Genomic DNA, 23,260 nt, shown 5'->3' on the forward strand with positions numbered 1-23,260 from the left:
ATGCAGCTGAAGTTTGGAAAATTAAATCTGACAAAAATATGGAGAATTGTCTGTTCAAAGTTACAGATGGTGCGCGGCGAACTCCAGTTATGGTGACTCCAATATTGAAAAAGACTTTCTAGTTCGGAAATTGCAGCAAACTGGATGTGACAAAATATGAAACATGCTTTTAAATTGATCTCAAATGTCAATGCAAAACAGTTAATGTTGTGAAGAGTGAAAAGGAAAGTGAAAATTAGCAACTTCCCCAAACATTTTTGGTTTATGTAAGGAGGAGATAGAAACTTGTGACTTGATATGGGAATAATACTACTTCATTCTTTGCATTGACTTAAAACAGAAAGGAGTTATTTAAGTGTAAGAACTGCAGTAAAACTAATTTTTCTGGACGCTACAAGGATAGGCATTGGAAGATACACAGTTGTCTTATCATTTTGATTGCTTGGCAGGACTTTGTGGTGTTGAAACTGAGTAAATGAAGACTTTTCCAGGTTTGAAGTTGTCTTTGTACCATGAGTAGATCAAAGTGGGCATGCCAAGTGTTGTGTTGAAATTTAGTATGTGGGTATGTTTTTAATGAGTGTGGACTGAGCAAGCAGAGAGTTACAGATGTTTAAACAAAAAAAAAAAAAAAAAGAGTCTGTACATGAGTTCTACACTGCTCTCGTGAGACCCCACCCGGAGTACTGTGTTCAGCTCTGGGGCCCCCAGTCTAAGAAGGACGTGGACCTGTTGGAGCAGGTCGAGAGGAGTGCCACCAAGATGATCAGGGGGCTGGAGCACCTCTCCTATGACGACAGGCTGAGAGAGTTGGGGTTGTTTGCCCTGGAGAAGAGAAGGCTCCGGGGAGACCTTACAGTAGCCTGCCAGTACCCAAAGGGGGCCTGCAAGAAAGCTGGAGAGGGACTTTTTCCAAGGGCATGTAGTGATAGGACAAGGGGTAATGGCTTTAAACTGAAAGAGGGTAGGTTTAGATTGGATATAAGGAAGAAGTTCTTCACTGTGAGGGTGGTGAGACTCTGGAACAGGTTGCCCAGACAGGTTGTGGATGCCCTCTCCCTGGGAGTGTTCAAGGGCAGGTCGGACGGGGCTTTGAGCCATCTGGTCTAGTGGAATATGTCCCTGCCTATGGCAGGGGGGTTGGAACTAGATCATCTTTATGGTCCCTTCCAACCCAAACCATTCTATGGTTCTGTGAAATGTGCAGTGGCTTCCCAAGCTTCACTCTCGAACATGCCTGGCTTGTTTTGGAAGCTAATTTGTGGACATGGAAAGATGATCATCACACTGCTTTCATTGTTTCCTATTCAGAATTGATTAATGGAATCATGGGGCATAAGCTGTTGCATCTTATTTAAAATAAAAGTAGTACTGTGTAGTGTGTTTTCCCCCTGTGGTACAGCTACTAAACTGTCATCTAGTGTCCTGCATGTCTTGATGTGGTGTTTAAAAGTAGCATAGTTTCAAGGGGTTCTTCAGGTTGGTTGTTCTCCTGTTGTCCAGGACAATTAGTACCATATCTGGATGCTTCCTGATTTCTTAATTAGACTATTTTTAGTCCCAACAGAGAAATGGGGTAACTCCATGTCAGGCAGTAGTCCCCTGTTGCTTGTACCTGTCCCGACACCCCCCCCCCCCCCCATAAGGGACCAGGCTGTAGAGGCACTAAGCATTTGTCCTGTTGGAAGGATTCCATCGAAGAGGCAGAAATCCATACCTGTCCTTGTTAATTAAGCTCAAAGTGCTTCCAAAAAATGAGCTGGTACTTGGTTGGTCCCCTACTAGAAGAAGGGAGATGACTGAACGTAAAGCTTAGACCATCTGGGGTTTATACCTTTCAGAGAAGCGAAGAGGGTTGGCGCTTGCATGTTATGAAGGGGTACTCCTTTATTTCCTGATAAAAGCATTATGTGGCTAGCAGGTAGTTGTAAACTTAAATACTGGGCCAGTGCTGCTGGACTTGGAGTTATCTTCAGCAAAGAACCTTGAAGTAAAAGAAGTAGTGTCTTAGAAACAAGCACAAGGGGGTTTTTTTGTTACTTTGTTTTGGGTTTTTTTTTTTGTCAGGTACTGGGAATGCTAATCTGGCTGGGGGTGAGCTTTACTGAACTGGATTTCACAGGACTATCCAATAATTACTGTTTCCCTACAATACAGATGTTAGCCCTGGTTATAGATGAGAAATGTCCTAGAGTGGTGTGAATATAGCACACGAAGGTGATGATCTTGCCCCTGAAAACCTTGTTTTTTGGTAAGAACTAGGCTGACACTATTGGGAGGAAGCAAAACTCTCCTGTCATGATTTCTGTACAGTTTTTTTCATTTTAACCTTCCCAGGAGCAAGTGCACTGCTTATGAAAGCAGGGCTGAGATGTCAGACACTTACACGGAAGACACTCGGTAATACCCTGTGCAACTCGCTTCCAGAAGTACCCAAACTGGATGTGAAGTAGTGGTAGGCAGTGTCACTGTGCTTAGAAAAGGCAGTAGGCTGTTCGTTAGCCTTTCTGTGTCTTGCAACTTTGGACAGGAGGGGTTGAACATGACTCATTACTGGTCTTGTGCTGTAACTTTCTTTATTTCCTTTGCCCTAGTCTATGTGGAAAGAAGTTGTGTGATAGTGATTATACTGGTTTTTTTAATCGTTCTAGCTGATAAAATGGTGAGTTTGGAGCTGTGTGGTGTTGAGCCTTCCGGTGCTATATTTTAGGAAGCTGTTGTTTTCCTAAGTGACCTTGTATCTAGGACTAGAGAGGCAGGGAAAAAGCCACTCAAGTGGGGACTGCTTTTAGGTTAATCAGTTAATATTTGTGTAACGCAGAATGCTTGCTTCATTTATTTAATGTGATGGTTAAAGCTTAGTTTTCTGTGAAGAGGTCCCTCTCTATAGGGAGGACAAGTGAAAACCCTGAATCTTCCCTTTATAAAATTGAAAATTCATTCTCCTTTCTTTTATAATTCATCTCACACTGCAACCTCTTGGAGTCGTTGCTGGCAAACTAGTGAAGGAAGGAGCCTCTTACAAGCTCTACTGTCCTACTTAAATTGAGTGTGCAGTCTTTGCAAGTACTTGATGATATTTATTATTCAGTTTCAGAATCAGATATTTATTATTCAGGTCTTTTATTTTCATACTGTTCTAGTCGAGGACTAAGAAAACTAGCACCTTAACGGGGAGGAATCCAAGTCCTGTTTGTGAGATCTCGTGCTGTGCATTTGTAGATAGTCACGCTGTTTAATTTTTAGTGCAGGTGTCTTTTCCTGGAGGCTTTTCTTCAATTAATTGTAGACGGGAAGAAGGGGAGTCTTAAAATCTGATCAACATCACAGCTGTGGTAAAGGCTGAATTGCTTATTGTCCAGTAAGTTGTTAAAAAATCACTCCTAAAATTAGCATAGTCTTGAAAGTTTTGTTGTGGGTGGTTTTTTTCCTACCTTATGTGTCTTAGCAATAGTAGTTCAATTACTAATCCAAATAGATGAACTTCCTGATGTGCATAAGGTTCTTCTTGCCCTTCTAGGATGCTTTAAGCCCCATTTCAATTAACCTTTACTACCCTGAATTTTGGGTCTTTAAGTTATCTCGGGTATTTGCAACTCCGGCAGCCGCTATAAATTCCTAAGCGTGCTGCTGTACAGCCTACGCTGCTTTCTCTTGTGTTAAGATGTGGCTCGTTTGTTGTGCCTTGCTCTGAAGAGGCAAATAGAGAGAAGTGCCATTGTAAAGGATCTGTTAGCTTTAGTACTTCAACATGTTTGAGCGTGCTGTGGACCGACGTTCTAACTCTGAGATTCTGATTGCATAGTGGGAGAGCTGATTGTGGCAGGTGTTACGTATATAGCTGGTGCAGGGTCACTTCTGCCATGACTATGTGGCATGGCAGTCTTCTCATGCGTGGCAAGATGACATGTTCGTTACGGGTTTTCTTTGTTAGTTTAGTGGTTATGTAGCATGTGACATTCTGCTTTTTGCAGTAGCTACTGTTTTATTTTCAGTTGGAATCTAGTCTAGTTGTTCAGGTGGATTATGAGCTGCAAGGTTGTCTGGGAAGTTCAGTTGTGGAAGTTGAGTTGGGATTGGTCATGTCAATTTTTTTCAGAGCGTAACATCACTGAATCTATGTTCACATGTGACTGTAAAGGTCAAGCGTGTTACTCTGTCTCAACCAGTTTTGCTTTGCTAATATTTGAGTAGCAGAAATGGTTTGTTTGAGTTGAGAAGATAAAGGGAGAAAAAAAGCAGGGCGAGTACTCGAAACTGTCTGATTTTTGTTTCGGCTAAAAGTATAATATAATACATATGAAGCTTTTGCACAATCCCAATAATAAGCATGGCTGCCTGACTTCAAGTGTAGCTTCCGCACAGCAAGTGGTGAGATGCTGAACCAAGTTTTGATCTCTGGGTAATGAAAGATAGGGAGCCTATGCTGTAGTGCTTGGGATTTATCTTGAAGCTTTTCAAGCCTAATGAAGGCATCTAACAACTTGAAACAAGAGCATTGTTCTGCCTGTTACAGGATGTAGCTGTATTGTGTGTAATGAAAAAGAAAACAAACCGGGAAGCAGTTTGGGTATTTGCATGTGGTCCTAGTCTTACATCAAGATGTGGGTAAAAAAATGTCTTTTCATGTAATGTAGGGCACAAAAGGAATGCTTTAACTTCAGTTTTGTTAGTCGGATAACTAGTGTGGTGACTGAACTTTGGTGGTACTTTGGGAGAACAGTCACTCTCACTGTACTTTCCAGAGCTGTTGTGTGCCTCTTCTACACAGACGGAGAAATTAACATGTTAGGAAACATCTGTAGGCTGACAAAGGTATCTATTGTATAACTAAGTCCAAGTTCAGCTCTTAGGGACATGTGGTCTAACGCTCTTCAGTTGTCAAGTGGTTAGTCTTTGCATCCCCAAAGGACATGACTTTCTGCATTGCCATGTACGTGAACATGTAATATTATGCTTCTGTTAACTGCACGTAATTGTTCCGTTCTTTTTCAAGAAAGTTATCAATTTAACTTTTGTGTGCCCAGAAGTAGTTAAATACTGAGCAAGTACTTTGGAATCTAGTAATTCTGAGCTAAGTTTTTGGGATAATGGCCAAGAGTCAGATGGTTATATAGGAGAAGCAACTTGATTTGTAGCAGTATCATGTTAGTATGATGCACAAACTCAAGCCATCTTTCCTTTGTCAAATTTTGACGAAAGACAGATGTAACAAAAGTATATGCTATCTACTTGCTTTTTTTCTTGCGGATGTGTTTTGATAAAATATGCTGAAGTCACAGTAGTGTGAAAGGGGGAGTACGCATGCAGGTGGTTTTGCTGTGGAACTCCTGGAAACCCTCAAAGGGTAAGGCAGCCTGTAATAATAGAGGATATATTAGCTTTGTCTGTGAGAGACTTAGCCTGGCTTTAAAAGAAGCCGCACAGGATTTTTATTTTGGGTGTCTGTGTTTTGTTGGTTCAACTGAAAGTTTATTTTTTTGTTCTTATTTTATCTCAGTATTTTGCATGTCAACATAGAAAAGGAAAACTTTGTTAGCTAATAAAAGTAGAATTCATTTTCAGACAAGTGTTAACTAGCAACCAGTGATTCTGGGAAGAGTGTGTTTATTTCTCTGGGCTTTTGTTAGTGTAATATCAGAGCTGTCAGTTATTAACTAGTATGTTACCCATATGCAAGTATTTGTACAGTTTTTCTGTGCACGGAGAGCTGAAGTTAATGCTAAAGATGGGACTCGGTCTCTACGGAGCAGTGTAATTACAGGCCTACTTCCCTTTGACACCCGGGAATAATGAGCATGCTTTAATATACACACGTGCTAACTGTGTGAACTTAGACATCTTTATAGCTGTAGATGTTTGTTTGTTTTAATTTTATATGTGTGCACACATGCTGTCTGGTGAATGTCTCATTTCTTGCTAAATAGATTTCATCTTGGGTTCAGAGGAAAAGTGTTTGAGGTAATGAGTTAGGTTGTGCTTCTTTTCTCTGGCATGGTTTTGGTTTGCAGCATTCTTTTTAAGTCTTCATTCTCGAAACTGCTTAATTTCTTAACCTTGGGCTGTATTTTACTTGGTGTGGCTATTTTTTGCCTCCATAATAGTCTAGATAAGTAGGTTACCACAGTCGAATGAGTTGCTGTTTGTAAGCAGAGCCGTGTTAACTGACACTATGAATGCTCTGTGCCTGCCAAAATGTGGAGTGTAATGGTGTCAGATAACAGGTGGTTCTAGTAAACACATTTTATTCTGTACTTGGGACTAACCAGGAACATGGACATGGTCAGTCACCTAATTGTAACTTCATGGCTTGAGATGCAGTCCTTTTCCTAAGAAATCGTAAGATTTGCAGGTATCTGCTTTGGAATGGAAGTTTTTTCCTCATGTGTTTTTGCAGGTTTAGCTTAAAAGCTGTTAATATACTGGGTGAACAGCTGCTTCCTGATATGTTGGGAATATTTGCCTATTTGTAATACCTTAAGCTGAAAGTCTGAGGCTAGTTTGCAGACCCCTGTGATGCTGAGCAGCAGTACACTGACACAGGTCACATCATCTCTAGGCTGTCATTCTGCTGTGCTTGAGATCTCATGTCCTTTATTTTTCTCTCCAGCTTAAGAACTTAGGCAGTGAACATGAAACCCCTGTTCTCTTGAAGGGCTGGGTTGTTTTTCTCTCTTCATTGTTGTCTAGCTGCTAACATGGAAGATAAATTCCTTTTTCGCTTTCTTGGCTGTCTTGGAATGGATTTTAGTCTCTTGAGTGTTTGTTTACTGGTTAAGAAGGTAGGAACCTTTCCCCCCTTCTCCTCTGATACATAGTTCCTTGCTCACGCTTGTCTAGGTTAGTTACTTTTTACTAGTGGCAGTGGGATGTCTTGCATGTGTGTTGTGTCAGTTGTGAAACTGGAAAATGCACAGAAAAGAACAGGTTAAAAACTGGAAATAAAAAATTTACTCGATCCTGGGGGTCTTTTAAGTGGGGCATATATCTTTTGGGTTGAGTAGCAAAAGACATGCTACTTGGTTCTTGAGCAACGTGAACATATGTTAGAAAACATTAAGTCTGCATTGTGGAACTGAAAACTAGCTAACCTGCAGTGTTCTCCTTGTGAAGGTACGATAGGCTTTTCTTAGCCTTGATTCTTGTTACATGTGCCTCGCTACTTCTGATGCAAATGGTAAAAATACTGCAGAAATGATTATGTTGACTCGTGTGAGATGAACACCTCTTAGCATTTTTTGTCTTGCTCTTCAAGAGGTTTCAAAGCTGGTATTGATCTGAAGAACATAGCATTGCCTTAGGGAGAGTCATTATTTCGCAGATGGAGAAACGAAAGAAGATGAAGGGATTTGCCCCGAGTCATACAACAAGCCTGTGCAAGAGGTATGGGTAGAGTTTGGAACGTCCTGGCTTTGTGACCATTTCTTCCGCATCGCTTCTGCAATATGCTGTGCCTTGATTGCCATATACAAAACTATGAAAGGATTTCTGATATTCCAGGACTTGAGGAGATTTTCTTCGGGATAATGTATATGTTGGGCTTCCTTCCAAACTAGCACATTATTTTAATAGATTAATTTTTTCCTGTGACACCTTGAGACTTTAAGGCGCAAGTCTCTAAGAGTTACATACTAATACTTAGGAATTGTCCAATTCTTGGTTTAATTCCTGTGCTGTTGTACTGACTTGTTTTAATTCTCATTTTTTAAATTTGTTATTTGGATTGTGATTTCTGTCTGTGCATTCTGTCTTTCAGTAGCAGTTCTAACGAGTTATTATTGCAGCATTTTACGACTTCCCTTACAAAACAAAAAATAGTTTTAGAAGTCAGTGGTTAATATGATATGTTCTTCAGTTCTTCTGCAATTCCTGTGGGTTGAAAAACTGAGTGTGCTTTTATTTAGAGAAGTTGTTGCTAAACAATTTTTTTTCTTTTTTTTGTTTTGGATAGATACCAAATTTCATGCATGAAACTATATGAAAGCAGTGTTTCTTTGGAGAGACAAGCTATGGAGGAGCAAAACTTGAGACAAGCTATGGAGGAGCAAAACTTGGAGCAGTTCATCCAGCTGCTAAATGTGCATGGACTTAGTCTGTGCTGTTTAAGAACTCTGACAGAGCCAAGTGTTCTTTTGGATTGCAGCAGTGTAAACACAGGAGGAGGTGATTCCTCTTAGTGTTTTGGTTTTGAACTTGATGTCTCAGATCCTGAGCAAATAGATCATTAAAGAATATAAGGCACTTAATTACTGTGCTGACACACATGTTTAAGGACCCGACTGGTCTCATGGAACACATGCTATATTCGAGAATAGGAAATGTGAATGAAATCTGTTGTGTCAGTGTTAGACATGGAATTGGTTCTGTTTTGTGCATGATGTGCAGGAAAACAAACATTTTGAAAAAAAGGAAATGAAGTAATTGCGTTCTTCAGAGCCCTGCTGTCTTTCCATAGTGCTCAGTAGCATGGTCTGTGTCTGCAGAGTTAAGACCTTCACCTTGAGTTCAGTTTAGATGAGTTATCACTTACGTAGTATCACTTGGCTTTTACTTAATGAGAAGTCATGAAAGCAGCAGGAGGATTATTTATTCTCAGAATGAGTTATCCAGAGATTCCTTAGGCACTCTGAAGACAGAAAAGAAAACTTAGAACTATTATGGTAGTTCTAAAAGCAGCGTAACCATATATAAACTCATCAAAAGAAAACACCGTGTGTTGCATCTAATTTGGTTTAGTCATGTAGGCATCTTCAAGTTCCTCCGATCTTGGTTTGAATTACAGTATTACCTTCCCAGCTTTGTGCTTTCTTGAAATGTTTGATTGTCTCCATCAAATGGACTGTTTTACTTCTTCTTCCTTTTCACTTTTTGTTCTGTTAAGCTGATGTTGAATTATATAGCTGCATTTCTAAGAGCAAGTTTTTGTTGAAGGACATCTTTGGGTTTAGGTGGTAGATGGGTCCCAGTGCTTTCATTTTTTGAGACTAACCCAAAACCACATGGGCTTCCAGACAGGTCCGTTTAATGAGTAATTACCTTGTTCAGAGTTATCGCTGTTGTTGAATGACTCTGCCTTGAAACACAGTAGATGTGAGAGGTATTAAATGATTTTGATAATCTTGAGTCCGATACTCAGAATCCTGTTGCCATTGCAGCATAGCTTTTTTATTTAACATGATCAAGCTGCTTACACTGTTTAAAAGTTTCAGTGTCTCTTTTTAAATCGTCAGATTTCATAGATGTAAAATAATTCAGATAGCAGTCTTAATAAAGAGATCTTTTGTATGTGAATTGAAGTATTCAAATCCATTCAACGTGTACCAGATGGAGCATTAATAACTGCCTGCCCCCATGCAGGTGCCAAGGAAATATTATTACCTAAAATATTTTTTAATTCTATTTATTGGTATAAGCAGGTCAAATCTCAGATATTTTGTTCTTAAAGTTTGTTGGTTCCCTGTTGTTCATATGCCAGATAGGTCTATGTATGTTCCTTTGGTACGCTCAGAGTTTAAACATATACAAGTATTTGCAGAAAGCTACAGAAGACGAGGTGAGATAATGAAAATCCTTATACTGCTTGCCTCAAATATTCATATTGGATATTCTTAACAACTAATTCCAGCCAGTTAATCCAGTTTTGATCACGCTCATGTATGAAAAATGGTCAATGAATTCACTGGTGATTACAGTCGGATGTGAAGATGTGAGTGAGACTATGTAGAATCTTTCTAGTGGTGAAGAGATATGTGTTTCATCTTGCTAATTTAGTATGTGTATGATGCCTCAGGAAAATAGTTAATCAGAGAATCTTCCTATGACATCTGCCTTAGTCTGAAATGCTTCTAGCATTATGAATTGCTTGGTTTATGTCTCCATGGCCTGGTGTCTCTTTTGGTTCTTTTGCAATGAAAGATGGCACTTCTCCAAGATGCTGTAGAACTAGCTGTTTTGCTGAAACTGGGCACCTTATGCTTTGCCTTGTTTCTGTGCCACGGTAGCTTTGTGGTATTCAGTGGGTGAGTTATTCATGTGTGAGGTTATAGATCCATTCTCTGACTTTCTCTGCTTTGGATTTTTACGCTTGCATATTTAAATTACAATTAAAATAGTGATTTCAAGGGAAATGCAAGACAAACTACAGAGCAAATAACAGTTAGTTAAAGAAAAGGGGTGTATGTGTATGGGTTTTTTTAATTGGGTGGTAACCATTCAGTATGACAAAGGAGTTTAGTTCCAAAAAAGTTGCGGTGGCTGCATATTAGGTATATATTGTATCTGTACCCACCGATTTAACCATTCCGTAACTGTATTTTATTTCGACACTTGTTTATTATACTGGAGTTAAAGTCAAGGTTTTTTAATGCACACAACAGTTTATTTTTTTTTAAATGCTTAGCAAAAGACATTTGAAATCAATCTACAAAATGAATTGAATTAATGGCTTCTATTGATCATAGCATCAGTGTTGTACAATGAGTAACTTCATTTTTCTGTCTAGTCTATATACACAGATAATGTCATCGTCCTGCTTTTCAAACTCCCTTTGTTTTCAGTTCAGAATAAGCTGCAAATGGAGTTGAATTCAGTGAGCAAACAAAGTTGGGAGGGAGGGTGAAAAAACCTTTCCACATGTTGAAGATACAGCTGCTGTTCAAAGTTTTTTTTGGTGTGGTTTTTTCTTCTTTTTTTTTAAACTGTGCTAGCAGATGCTTGTGACAGGTATCTTACCAATGTCTTGGACAAGTTGACAACCTTTCTCGTGAAAAGTTGGGCAGGAAGCACATCCTGCCTGAAGGCATCACCTTGGTTACATCTTGAGTAACACGGTATGTCTAGTGTACTAAAATTTGAGAGACTAGAGGTTTAACGGCATGGTGAAATGGAATTGAATTAAATGTTTTGGCTTAGATTACATGGCATAATCCCTTACATAAATGTTGAGTCAACACTCTTGACCTTGACCAAAAAAAAAAAATACAATGTTCGGGTTGGTTGGTAGGGTTCTGTTGTGTGAGTTTCTGTTTGTTCTTTAATCTTACTGTTTGGAAAAGGAAGCATCAGTGACATGAAGGTCTGTCTCTTGGGTAAAGTCTTGCTTGCTCCTGCAAACAGCTGTCACTCTTGACAAGTGTTTCTTGGCTTCAGAAGTGCAGATTGTGTGTCTTGCCCTTCTATCTTTTTCTCTTTTTTTTTTTTTTTTTTTTAATTCCAGAACTGCTTTATGCCAGCTAGGGAGATTATAAAAATGCCAAGTTAGGGATGCAATTATGAGTATTGTAATGCATTGTGTATGGGAGAATCAACAGCAATAGTTGACAGAACTTTGTAGGCCTGTACAAAGGTAACTTGCTTTAAAAATGCTGACCTGCCCTATAAAGAGAAAGCATGTTTGTTTAAGTGTACTGGGATGTGCAAGAAGTGCATTTGCAAAGGAGGAAAGAATTTGAAGAAAATAAATGGATTGGTTGCATTACTGTACATCTCAAAAGTGTAAGTGACCTGAAAATCCTTGCATTGTTGGAATATAGAGTTGTTTCAAGGCTGGAAAATGAGCTTCAGTGAGCACTGAACTAGGAGATGCAGTGAGCAGTGAACTAGGAGACGCTGAACTGAATTATGTTTTGCTTTTGTTACTGATGTGCCTGTAAACCAACTGTTGTACTGTCTTTGTACAGTGAACTGCATAAGGTAGCTCTGACAACTCTACGTTGTGCTGAACTGTTTCCTTGTCCCCACCAATGGTGGGAGCAGGCTGGATTAATCTCTTAAAACATAAATACTTGTCCTGTTTCTGTGAGAAGAAAGCTCTCGTTCTTTTTGATAGAAAAAACTACAGTACCCTTCCCTCTCTGCATTACAGTGTAGCCCTAGAACTTTTAAGAGGTGACTTTGTGAATGAAGCCCAGCATGTTGTGGCTTGTTGCCAAATTTTACCTTAATTTCCTACTTTTGGTTTCTGTTAGTACAGATAATAGACCTGTTTAATACTCTGAATTAATTTCTGTTGCAACATGATTGCAGAATCTGGAAGTGAAAAGGGGTTAATGTTTTGATATTCACTATCAATTAATTGAACTGTTGGTGCTCTACTAGTCAGGTTCTGTGCTCTCTTCCTTATGAGAGAAGGTAAAATATTAGTTGACTTAAATACAAGAATCTGTTAAATATGGTTGTAGAGGTAAATGTGTTAGATTTTTTTTAACAGGGAATAGTACGAGGAGGTGATAACATAATATATCAAAGTAGTACAGGAGTTGTGACATTCTCAGGCAGCTTGACTCAAAATTGAAATGTAGAGAGGTTTTTCATGTTTCTTCTAACAAGAGTATGGGGTAAAGAAGGGATTGATTTTTACCCTAAGAAATATAATGTTTTGTCTTGCGTGCATAAGATGTATTACAGGGTGTATCAAATGTTTGCTCCTTTTCTTTTTTTTTGAGCATGCATTAAATCAGCTACTGAGTGTGGTTTCACCTTCCTTAAGCTTGACAGAATATTGCAGGAATTGCAAGTGCGTCTATTTCAGTAGTTGTGTTAACTTGAAATAGTTTGCAAATTTATCTGCATTAGGAAACTGGGGTTTATTTTTATTTCCCTAGAAGCAAAATAGCTGAGGCAGACAGAAGATGGCATGGAAGCAGTGTTGTCATTACAGTAGTCAACTATGGATAGCAAGTCACCTGGATACTTGGAGGACCATGTAGCTTGGTTGTCTTTAATGCAGGATGCTGAGCCTTGTTCCTTTTGCTGTTGGCTAGATCAAAGCTTGAGCATCTCGATCGGCCAGCTGTGAGACAAAACTTTCTTAAATCTAGAACTGTAATGTTGGTGCTTAAACTTGTAAGATGTTTGTAGTAGTTTGAGTTGACAATCCAGCATAGTGCTGTAGGAGTCTAGCTGACTAGGGCAGGTTTGCACCATACAGAAAAAGAATGTTCCAAAGACTGTATTATCTCAGTAAATGACAATCTTAAAAATGCACTTAATACTGGGTTGACAGAATAGGTAGGCCGGTTAATAGTATCTTTGTTGCTCTCACACAAGCACATGTGCTTGCCTTAGGCTTGTTCTCTTCAGATTTTTTTTCCTTGAGAGGGAAGTTGCCTGATGGCAGGGAGCAGAGCAGAGGCTTCACAGAGGATATGATGTTCAAAATTTAGAGGACTTCACCTAAACAAGCTGCAATGTGTAACCATTGACTATTTCATGCTTCCTTGCTGGTACTTACAGGCCAGGAGGGAATGACAGTGTTGTCAGAGGTGATGGCTAAAAATTCCTGTTAAGGCTTTTTGATGAATACTAACTTCACGACTGAGGAAAAAACGTCGAGGTCAATGCCATAGGAATACTTCTTGGGATTTAAAAGAAGAAAAGATGATAATTTCGGACTGATATTTTTAATATTCCTCTATATTCCACCCCACTGTCTGTCTTACCTGTTGTCTGTCTTGATGTGAGGGGTTTTCCTGTGATTTCTGGGCAGCTCCCTGTAGCATGTTGTGTAGCACTTAAATTTGCATAGAGGTATTTTTTTGCACTGTAGCGAGCTTTTAGGATCTTTCATGTTAAGAGAAAGTATAATTGACAAGTTGAAGTCTCTTAAGTATGTGAACTTTGCTGGGGTTAAAGCTTTACTACTTCTTTACGATAAAAATATTAGTACCTGTTGGCATCATTGGCTTCTGGGGGTTTTGTTTATGACTGCACACTGTATTAGGTGATCTAATTATTTTTAAATGGCTAAAAAATGAAGTGATTTGTGCATTTGGCATTTGTATGCTCTCCTTTGCAACATAACTGCTTATCCCTGTCCCAGTAAAAACACCAGATAATTTTTTTTTTTTTTCAGTTTGGCAGCTGGACATGTCTGGTACATAGGTGTTACTAAATAAGAAAACTTTTCACAAAAATCTATAGCAGAGCAGACCTTAATTCATCTTTCCCAGAGCACCTTAGTAAGTTTAAGCGTTTTGGATGCCCCAAGTAGTCTCAGGGGCTTATGTCAAAGGTTTTTGCTAAGTTGGACTGCTCTTGGTGCTAGAAGAAATAAAATATGAGCGCACCTGCTCATCGGCACGGGTAACAGTCCAATTAGCAGATAGAGGTATGCATAGCAGACCTGCTTTTTATGGGGTATACTGTAATGTCCTGTTGGTATGCGTTTCACAGCTGCTATTTTCACAGCGCTGCTTTAAGAGCAGACGCTGGTTTAAAGAAAGCAGTGCTTCTTGTTTAAACTAGCCCTGATATTCAGATTGTTACGCAGTGGGAATTTGTGTGGGCAGTGGGAAAAGGAACAGTGGTATGTCCCTTGGAACGCGTTGTCTGCATGCTTAAAATAAAGTGGAGGAATATTGAGCTCCAAAATGTGTGTGTGTGTGTAGAAATGGATTATTTTAAAAGTAGGGAGCTATTTCTGCTTTTGGTTGTGGGAATGCCGAGCTCTTCAGCTTGCAGGCAACATCTGTCAGCTGCTTTTCCGGATGGAGCAATGTCTCGGAGCCTTGTGTTCACGCCTGAGACTTGTGCAGTATGCTTTACTAAAAATACACGCACAAGAGCATATATAGGAATATATAAAAATGTAAATGTGAATATGTATGATTAGTGTCATGTAATACTGCCTTTATTCAGCAGGAAGGCCACTTTACAGTGCTTTCTGCAAACACAAGGTCTTACGGCTTCAGTTGGCAGCCATACAGCCAGGGTGGTGGGACAGCTCACATACGGCACCTTCATGGGAGGTGGAATGCTCTTGCTGAGCTTGGGGCTAGCAATGACTGGTGCGATGAGGCAGCAGTGTAGGAGCATATGAAATGGTGGCAGTGTACTGGGCTGATGAAAACTGTATGACCTTCAACTTATGCTCTGGAAGCCTAGTGTACAACATAAGGTATATACCAGCTGTTGCAGGAGTTCTTGTCACATTGCTGGGGAGCTGATACTTTCATTAATGGGATGTCACATCATCTTCTCCTTCAGAGGTGCTTCAGGAATGGAAATGCAGAACCGTGGTCAGTGGCTTCCTTGCCCTGTGGAGGTTTTGACAAAAATGGAGTACTTGAGCAAAAATTCTTCATAAAGCTTGCAAACTGCATTGTAGGTTTCCATTAATATGTAGCTTCTCAACAACCATGTGGTGTTTGGAGTCTGATTAAAAATTTTCAAATGTTTAAGTTCTGTGTGTTTTTAAAGGTTTCGCTGTTACAAATAGATAAAAATTTTATTAGCTTGAAGAACTAAATAGTGTTCTCTATGCAAAACTCTCAAGTATTTCTAGTATATGCTCTTAGTCTATGGCTCCCATAAATATGCCTGCAATACAACTTCTGTACTGACTAACAAGACTGCCTCTGTGGAGGAAGGACTTCCTTTGTTGTGGGAAGGAGGCAGTTTCTGATCATTTGAGGAAATGCCCTGTAATTATCCTAATAGGGTGCCAATGAACTTAGCAAGTTACAGGTGTTGTAGCAGTACATTACGAGAGAAGAAATTGAGCAGTAGAATGGAAGAGGGGTCTGTGCAGCATGTTAGCAGTGTATCAGGATAGGAGAATTATGCTCTGAGCTCCAAGAATGAGCTGGGTGTGTTATATACTATGTGAAGATGTGATCAAAACTGAGCTGCAAGAAATTGCTTTTGACATTGTTTCATCTGCAACTGCGGCAGAAAGGAGGTTACTCAAAATTGCTGGTAAAATAGCACATAGATGTGGTGCTTAACAGTTATTAAAAAAATGGCTTTTCCCAGTGCTCTATATGGAAGTGCATGTGGGTATTAAGAGCTGTTTTTTTCATGAGGTCATGCTTTTCTTGTGGAGAAGGACTACTTCTTTCCTGATTTTTTTTTTCCTAAGTGTGCTGTTCTTTTGGACGCTGGCTTCTTTGGTATCTTGGCACCCTATAAAGCTACAGAGCTCAGAGTTGTTTGTGGTTGGTTTTTTGGTGTGTGGGTTTTTTTTTGTTTGTTTTTGTTTTCCCCGGCACGGAACATGTGCTTGAAACATTTAATGAGGCTTTTCTGCTGTCCTTCATTATGGACTTGCAAGAAGGTTTTTATTTCTTGATATTGTTTGGAGCCTATGTGCAGGGCATTTATGCTACTACTTTGAGAGGGAGTGGTCTTACTCTGTTGGAGTGAATTCGTAGTCTGTAAAATGGTTCACGCTTGTGTATTGGGCTGGCAAACTATAGGGCTCAGAAGGCTATACAATTTCAGGAGGTGTGTAACTTTGGAAGGAGGGTGTCTCTGGCTGCAGGTCAGCCTGATTTTGGAATGTAATTGAGACATCTGGATTACTTCTGGCTTTAGAGTTAACAAGGAGGAGGTATGTGTACAGAGTGATCCAGGCATCCAGGGATGCAGAGTAAGATAGCAGTGAAAGTATTGCTAAAGGCAGAAGTTTGTTCAGAGCCTAAATGATTGTTGTATGTTAGATTATCTGAAAGGCAAAAAAGCCAGATCTGTTATTTTAAAGAATAACAGTGTGTGGATGGATAGCCATCTCGTTGGAAAGTGTTTGTGTGTGGGGAAGGTTAGCAGCGTGTGCGTGAGTAGATGGATCACTGGAAAATAATTTGCACTTCAACCTGTTTATCCAGCTTTGCGGAGAGAGGGGCACAAGGCCATCTCACTGGCCAAGGTCATATGAAACAGAGCAGAACTTGCAAACTGGCTTCAAATGAGAAATAAACTAACTATCTTTTAGGTTATTGAGCTTTATTAACAACACCTTTACGTAATGACTGTAAAGACAGTTCTGGAACTGTGCTGTAGTGGAGGAAGTCATGCTGGCCCGACATGCCCTTTTCAGGCTCACATCTCTAAGGGTTAGTTTTCTCACAAACTGTTTTTTTTTTTTTAAACTCAAGATTATATTTAGTTGTTGAGGAAGTTACTAAATATCTAGCTGTCCAGATTGTGTAGGTGCATAAGAACTAAGAGGATCTGTTGCTTACCATATGTATTTCTTCATTCATTTCAGCTTTTCTGAAATGTACAGGAAAACTGGATATAAATACTGTATCTGAAAACAGACTTTTATATAACAATTAGCTTTATAAAACTTGATTTTTGAGTATTTATTTGTGTCAAAATGGAAACAGATTTTAGAACTCGGCCACTTCTCTGTAACAGCCAGGTTTCAATGTATTTGTGGGGAAGCTTTTATACCTTGCTGGTTTTCTGAGAGTGACTGTAGTAGCTACTATTTCTGGTTCAGCATTTACAGGTGTGGGTAGTGGTTATTGTTTATTACTTCATGGATAAAATCCTTCTGCGCATGAAGTTCTGTTCTGTTTGTCTGAGACTTGAATATATAGTCAAGTAGTTAGCCAGTTGGAGGAACAACATTTGGTGCTTCTATAGGTTTTAATGGTTTATTGAAAAAATCTTCTTGTCTTTATATCTAAAATATGCATAACTGTTCAGAATATCTTTGTTGATAGTCTTCTAGTCTGTCTTCACAGAACAGCAGTCTGAAAGATGGTAAAGGTACTGGAAGATTCTTCAGCCTTATTTTGTTCTTCCTCAGTAAGCAAATAGTATATTTTGAGTTCTGACAGCTATACTGTTTCCTTCTTGGAGTTTCAGAAATGTAACACGGTAAAGCTTAAACAGAATGTTGAGGCCCCTGAAGTTTTTCAAGGTTGACCTTAAATATGCATAGGGAAAAACCAGACTAGAAAATATGGCTGAGGTAGAATTTAGTTTTAAAACAAAACCACAAAAAAAAGCCACAGAAGACCAAAACATTGCTAGCTTGCCTGTTATTAAGATGCCAAAAGTGGATGGTAAAGATGAAAAAAATGACTGTTCAAGGTAAGAAAGACATGTGACTTTCAACTTGCTGAGCTTTGTAATGAGTTTATCTGTCAAAGCTTCAGGGTTTTATTCTGTTAAGTATCTACTGACTTATATAACTGTAGATGCTATAGAAAGGCTTTTTAGCAAGTATTTCAAGGAAAAGTGACTTGTGTGATGTGACTGTCCTGTGTAACTTTTGAGTGTTTAAGTCTCCGATGAGTTTGTTGGAGATAAAACAACAAACAATCTGTAAAATCTTACAAATCTCTGTAAGAGATTCAGCTCCTACAAGTCTTTTGTGGTTTAACCCTGGACAACAACTAAGCCCCACACAGCCACTTGGTCAGTCACCCCCACTGGGATGGGAGAGAACTGAAAGGGGCAAAAGTGAGAAAAGTTGTGGGTTGAGATGAAGTCAGTTTAATAGGTAAAGCAAAAGCTGTGCGCGCAAGCAACACAGGCAATTAATTCGTTACTTCCCATCGGTGGGTGTTCAGCCATCTTCAGAAAAACAGGGCTCTGTCATGTGTAATGGTTGCTTGGGAAGACAAATGCTGTAACTCCCAATGTCCCTCCTTTCTCCTTCTTCCCCCAGCTTTTATGCTGAGCACGACGTTGTATGGTCTGGAACATCTCTTCGGTCAGTTGGGGACAGCTGTCCCAGCCATGTCCCCTTCCAACTTTCTGTGTACCTCCAACCTACTTGCTGGTGGAGTGTTGTGATAAGCAGAAAAGGTCTTGGTGCTGTGTGAGCACTGCTCAGCAGTAACTAAAACATCCTTATGTTATGAACTTTATTTGCAGCACAAATGCAAAACATAGCCCCATACTAGCTGCTATGGAGACATTAAATGCTATCCCAGCCAAAACCAGTACAAAGTCTCAAATCTGGGAAAGGGAGTAGAGAAAACTTGATTCTAATGATATAGCACACAATGAAAAGGACATGTGTGTTCTGAGGGGAAAATAGCATCCTGTTAGCTCTTTGTGGCACGGTCTGAGAGTAACAGAGATGAGCCTTGGTTGTGAGGCCCCCAGATGCGGTGCCTCATGCATTCGCACTTAGCAGCAAGGCTGTGGGATGTTCTTGCAAAGTTAATGTGGGCCCATACAGACTGGCTAAATGGAGTGCTGCTGTCATTGTGCAAAATGATGCTTTTTTTTGTGCTTTTGCTTTGCACATGAGTCCCTTCAGAATTGAAGTCAGTCCTGTATTCAGGTCTCGAGTGCCGAGTGTGTCAGCGACCCTGCGGTTTCCTTAGTTGCTTTTTTGCGGCCTCTCAATTTGCATTTGAGTTGGCTCTTGAGGATGTGGAACGAGGGAGAAAAAATGGGGTTGTGATGTTATGCTCTCTGCCTGTGCCCAGTAGCCTTATGTACTGTTGTCTTGACCATGTTGGTGGCAATTTTTAGACGGTATCTAAACTTACTTACTGGCAAGTAAGCTAAAGGGCTTGCTGCACTGAAATGGGTATAGGTGATGAGGTTCATATAATTGTATTGCCATACCTGTTGACAGGCTGAGCGCATGTGCAATTTGCTAGGTTATTATATTTGCTCACTGTGCCCTTTCTGTCAATTTTTCAACAGAGGTACTGTAAACTTTGGTGCTCTGATAAATAAGACCACCCAAAGTTGTTATGTTGCTTTTTGATGGAAAGGCCTCAGTTGGCAAAGCTGTTGCTCGTTGCCCAGTATGTGAAGATTATGTGCTAGTCAATTAGTGCCTGCATACCTGTCTTGAGCCCAACTGCAGCATGTTGTGGCATTTCTTGTCTGTGGGAAGATGGGGAGGTACTTGTGGGATGCTGTTGGGGTGTTGTGACTTGACTACATCAGGAATTTAAGGTGGCAAGCAGAATTGTAGTGATGGGTGGTAAAGAACAGAAGTGTGTAGAGAAGGGGGTGGCTTAACATCTGGAACTTCCTTGTCATCTTTTTATAAGCCATAGCTTACAACAGTTTTGTTTTAAGCTTTTTTTGGATGCATTGTGTTATGGGAAAGAGTGTATATGTCTTGACTGCTATGAGATAACAGAAAAAATTTTCAGCTTCTGAAAGTGTTGGTGAAATGCCAGCTCCTAGGTTGATGGACATGGGAAAGTGTAGTTCTGTTCAGTCTGCCATCTCGAGTCTCTGGGCAAAGCAACTACTCATTATTTGCAGTAGTGTTTCTGTATAGTACAAGGCCATGTATGTACTTGCCTCCTTCTCCACCCTGACCTTTAGCAATGTTTAATAAGAGTTGTCATGAATGTTTAAAGCACTGATTATTGCTTGCTTTGGTGCTTTCAGTGAGAATTTGAACATCAGAAATGACTGAAAAGGTTTAAAGTTTAATGGTTTGGGATTTTCCTGGGTAAAGTTTTCCAGAACATTGGTGACTAATAGGTTTTCTGTAAATAGTAGTATACTTATTCAAGTTTTGTTCAGAGTTATGCCACTTGGCTCTTTGATGAAGGGATTTCCATAGTGGTGATATTTACTAATGGAAAACAATTCAAGGTCACATACTTACTTCTTGGAGAAATGGGGAGTAGGTCTGCCCTTAGGGCTTTTTGAGGGTTCAAGTTTGGTTAATATTGCCACCTAATGGCAAGAAGAGCAGTTGTCTGAGAATTCAGATTTTTTTCACTACTTTCTACTGATTGTTTTGATCCAGTCATGTCTGCTCTGGTTACATAAAAACCCTTGTCAGGGAAACTTGAAATCCGGCATTTTGTTCTTTCTTCCTGCTAGTCATAGAGAATTTTAAGGCTATGAAACTGGTTAAAAAATGAAGAAGTTATTTTTGTTGTCTAATCGTTAGACATTTGTGCTTTACCTGAATACTGCTTTATATTTTTGGTCAAGTATTGGTGCTTAAAAAAGAAGCTTCTTTTTATTGAGAGGATAGTACAAAAAAATCTTCCGCTACCGAAGGTCTGCACATTGCTCTGAGTATTATTCCCCAGGCTGGTATTAGGGGAGCCCTATAGGATCATTTCAGCCCCAGCTGGAGTTTGGCATTAGAACTTGAATAACTTTCAGAGTGGGTGTCCTGTTAATGTTTTGGGAATGCCCTGTTACGTAAACTAGGTAAAGTATAATAATTCTGCAGAATTTCAGCTGTTGTATTAAAATTGGCAGTAATTCTGTTTTGACAGTGTAGCATTTCATTTGGCTAAATGAGCAATGAAGTTAAAAAATATTATGTACTTAATCATCAGGAAAATTTCCTAATAAAACTTAGCTGCTTCAGTTGTGAATTACTACGCGCATGTTTACTCAAGCACATGAGACTTGTATCAAATGAGGTGCATCGTACTTAAAAAATGCTGCTTGCAGATTATATCAGGAAATGTGAAATCCTGCTTGCAGATTGTATCGGGGAACGTGAAATGCATGCATTTCAATTGCCTGCCTGAATATCAGAGTAGTTAATTGTTTTAATTTACATATTTCTGTTCTGATTGTGTACCTGAGTTTTTGCACTAGTTGAAAGTTCCCATGGTAATAGTTGGCTTACCATCAGACAGCAGTCAATTAAGTAAAGTACGGATTTACGTGAGCTCTTCTATGAGGCAGATTTCCTAAAACTGTGGGAAAGCTGTGTGTGTGAACCTTGAGGGATGCTAATGTAATCTGCTTGAGGCCTTGAGCAGTACTTAAAGGTAACAGACAGATAAAACAGCAGAGTGTTGTTTTTCCCTTGGGTTTGCCTGAATGTTTGGAAGCGTAGGCTGTTTCACTTTGCTTCTGTGTGTAATTCCTGTCTACATGATTCTTTTCTACCAGTGAAGAGAAAAAGAAAAACCTCATCCTGGGAAGCTGGGAGGTGGGCTTGAGTGTATATGACTCGTAGTTCATGCCGCTGTTGGGACTAAGAATGGTCCTGATGGGACTAGTTGTGGGAAAATGTTTAGTTCTTAACTGGGTAGTTAGTATGGGTTCAAATAAAAACACTACTTCAGAGTTGATTGCTTGCACTGTCTTTGATTGCAGGGAGGTTCCACCTGTCTTTCAGGCTGTGCTGAAAAGTTGCATGACTACTTCAGTATCTCTCAAGACTCTCTTTTTTTAGTGTTTTAATTTCTCTGTTTTAAAATGTAGGCTTAGGGAATTAATAATAACCTTTATCAAGTATTGGGGGATTTAGAAATTTGTGAAGATCTGGAGAATACATTTGCTTTGTTCAGGTTTCTGAATGACTCTGAAGGTACTTCAGGGTTGATACCTGAATACACAGACTTTGCTTTGGGCTTTATAGATATATTTGAATGTGAAAATGCTTTTCAAATGTATTCGTTTAATGTTGTAACAGAATAGTAACATTCTTAGGTTTTTGTCAAGAATACTTCACCTATGTGAAATGGGTTGAGGTAGCAAATCTTTGTAACTTTTTAAGTGTTCGTTACTCTTCACTCAATGACTGCCGTAGACTTTCTTATGCATTTCTTAGCGTGTAGTGATGTTGGCTAGAGGAATACAAAAACTCAAGTAGCTTCATTTGCTTGTAATTGTTTTTTCCAGGTGGCTTCTCAACTGTGTTTCTGGTACGTACCCATGGTGGGATACGTTGTGCACTGAAACGAATGTATGTTAATAATGTGCCGGATCTCAACGTATGCAAGAGAGAAATTACTATAATGGTAAGAAGCTCGTTATTTGTAACTGGAGAATGTATTCATTTGTAATATACGTACACCAAATGCCTCTTAAATGACAGTTGCTTCTAGACCACCTTTTCTTTTGACCTTGCAGTCCCGTTTTTGCACTGTTAGTTTCAGCAAGTAATGCCGAGTTTAGGGTTGGTGCGTGAATAACTTCTAAAGCAATTATAAAAAGCAGATTTGATACCACAGTCGATTTGGTCAGTAATATGGTTGCCAAGCAAAAGTAATTTCTTCCAGGTGTGCAGCAGTACCTTAAATTCTTAAGGCCTCCATGTGCCACAGCTCTCTTAGCTGAATGATGCTGTTGGTGGCTTCCAGAAGTATTGTTGTCCTGAGCGGGTGTAAGCATGTTCTCGAAGTTGCAGTCTGGTATTGGGGTAACTGGTATGTGTGTACCTTAACTCCCCTACATCATCAGAGTTTCTATTGGTTTTCAGCAGATTACTAGCAAATAAGGAGAAATTAGAAGGTTTAGTCAGGCACACTTGGGTATGTGATTACTTGACAAATTAAAGAAAAAAATTAAGAAAAAAATAAAATTAGTTGCTGACTGGGCAAGAGCAAATATGTTATATTGCCTTCTAGCAGGTACTATGAAGACTATTTACCTCCATCGCCATACACTCCTAGCTTACACATGTTCTAATCATAGCAGCACCTATTTAATTATATAAGAGGTACTTTTATGTTAACCTTAAGTTATCTTATAGGCAGAAACTGTGTAGTATAGATGATGAAACTTGTATAGTCAGATAGGAAATAAGCATTGCTTAATTTCACATTTAAAGTGGCTCTTA

General features: G+C 39.4%; 1 protein-coding gene across 7 annotated transcripts in view; it reads left to right on the forward strand.

Annotated features, from left to right (window-relative positions):
- Positions 1-23,260, forward strand: part of BMP2K (BMP2 inducible kinase) — a 108,232-nt gene that overhangs the window by 44,878 nt on the left and 40,094 nt on the right. For 5 of the 7 annotated variants that reach the window (XR_005933726.1, XM_041128035.1, XM_041127994.1 and 2 more), the window contains one exon: positions 22,321-22,439. Coding sequence is in view for 5 of the 7 variants with exons in the window: in XM_041127994.1 (XP_040983928.1) it covers positions 22,321-22,439 (119 nt within the window). In the remaining 2 variants the exon portion in view is untranslated. Of the gene's footprint in view, positions 1-15,003; positions 15,103-22,320; positions 22,440-22,700; positions 22,848-23,260 lie in introns of those variants that run through there. The other 2 variants (XM_041128052.1, XM_041128063.1) reach the window with 2 other exon arrangements.

Source organism: Aquila chrysaetos, chromosome 1 (genome assembly GCF_900496995.4).
Source record: "Aquila chrysaetos chrysaetos chromosome 1, bAquChr1.4, whole genome shotgun sequence".
Classification (NCBI taxonomy): Eukaryota; Metazoa; Chordata; class Aves; order Accipitriformes; family Accipitridae; genus Aquila; species Aquila chrysaetos.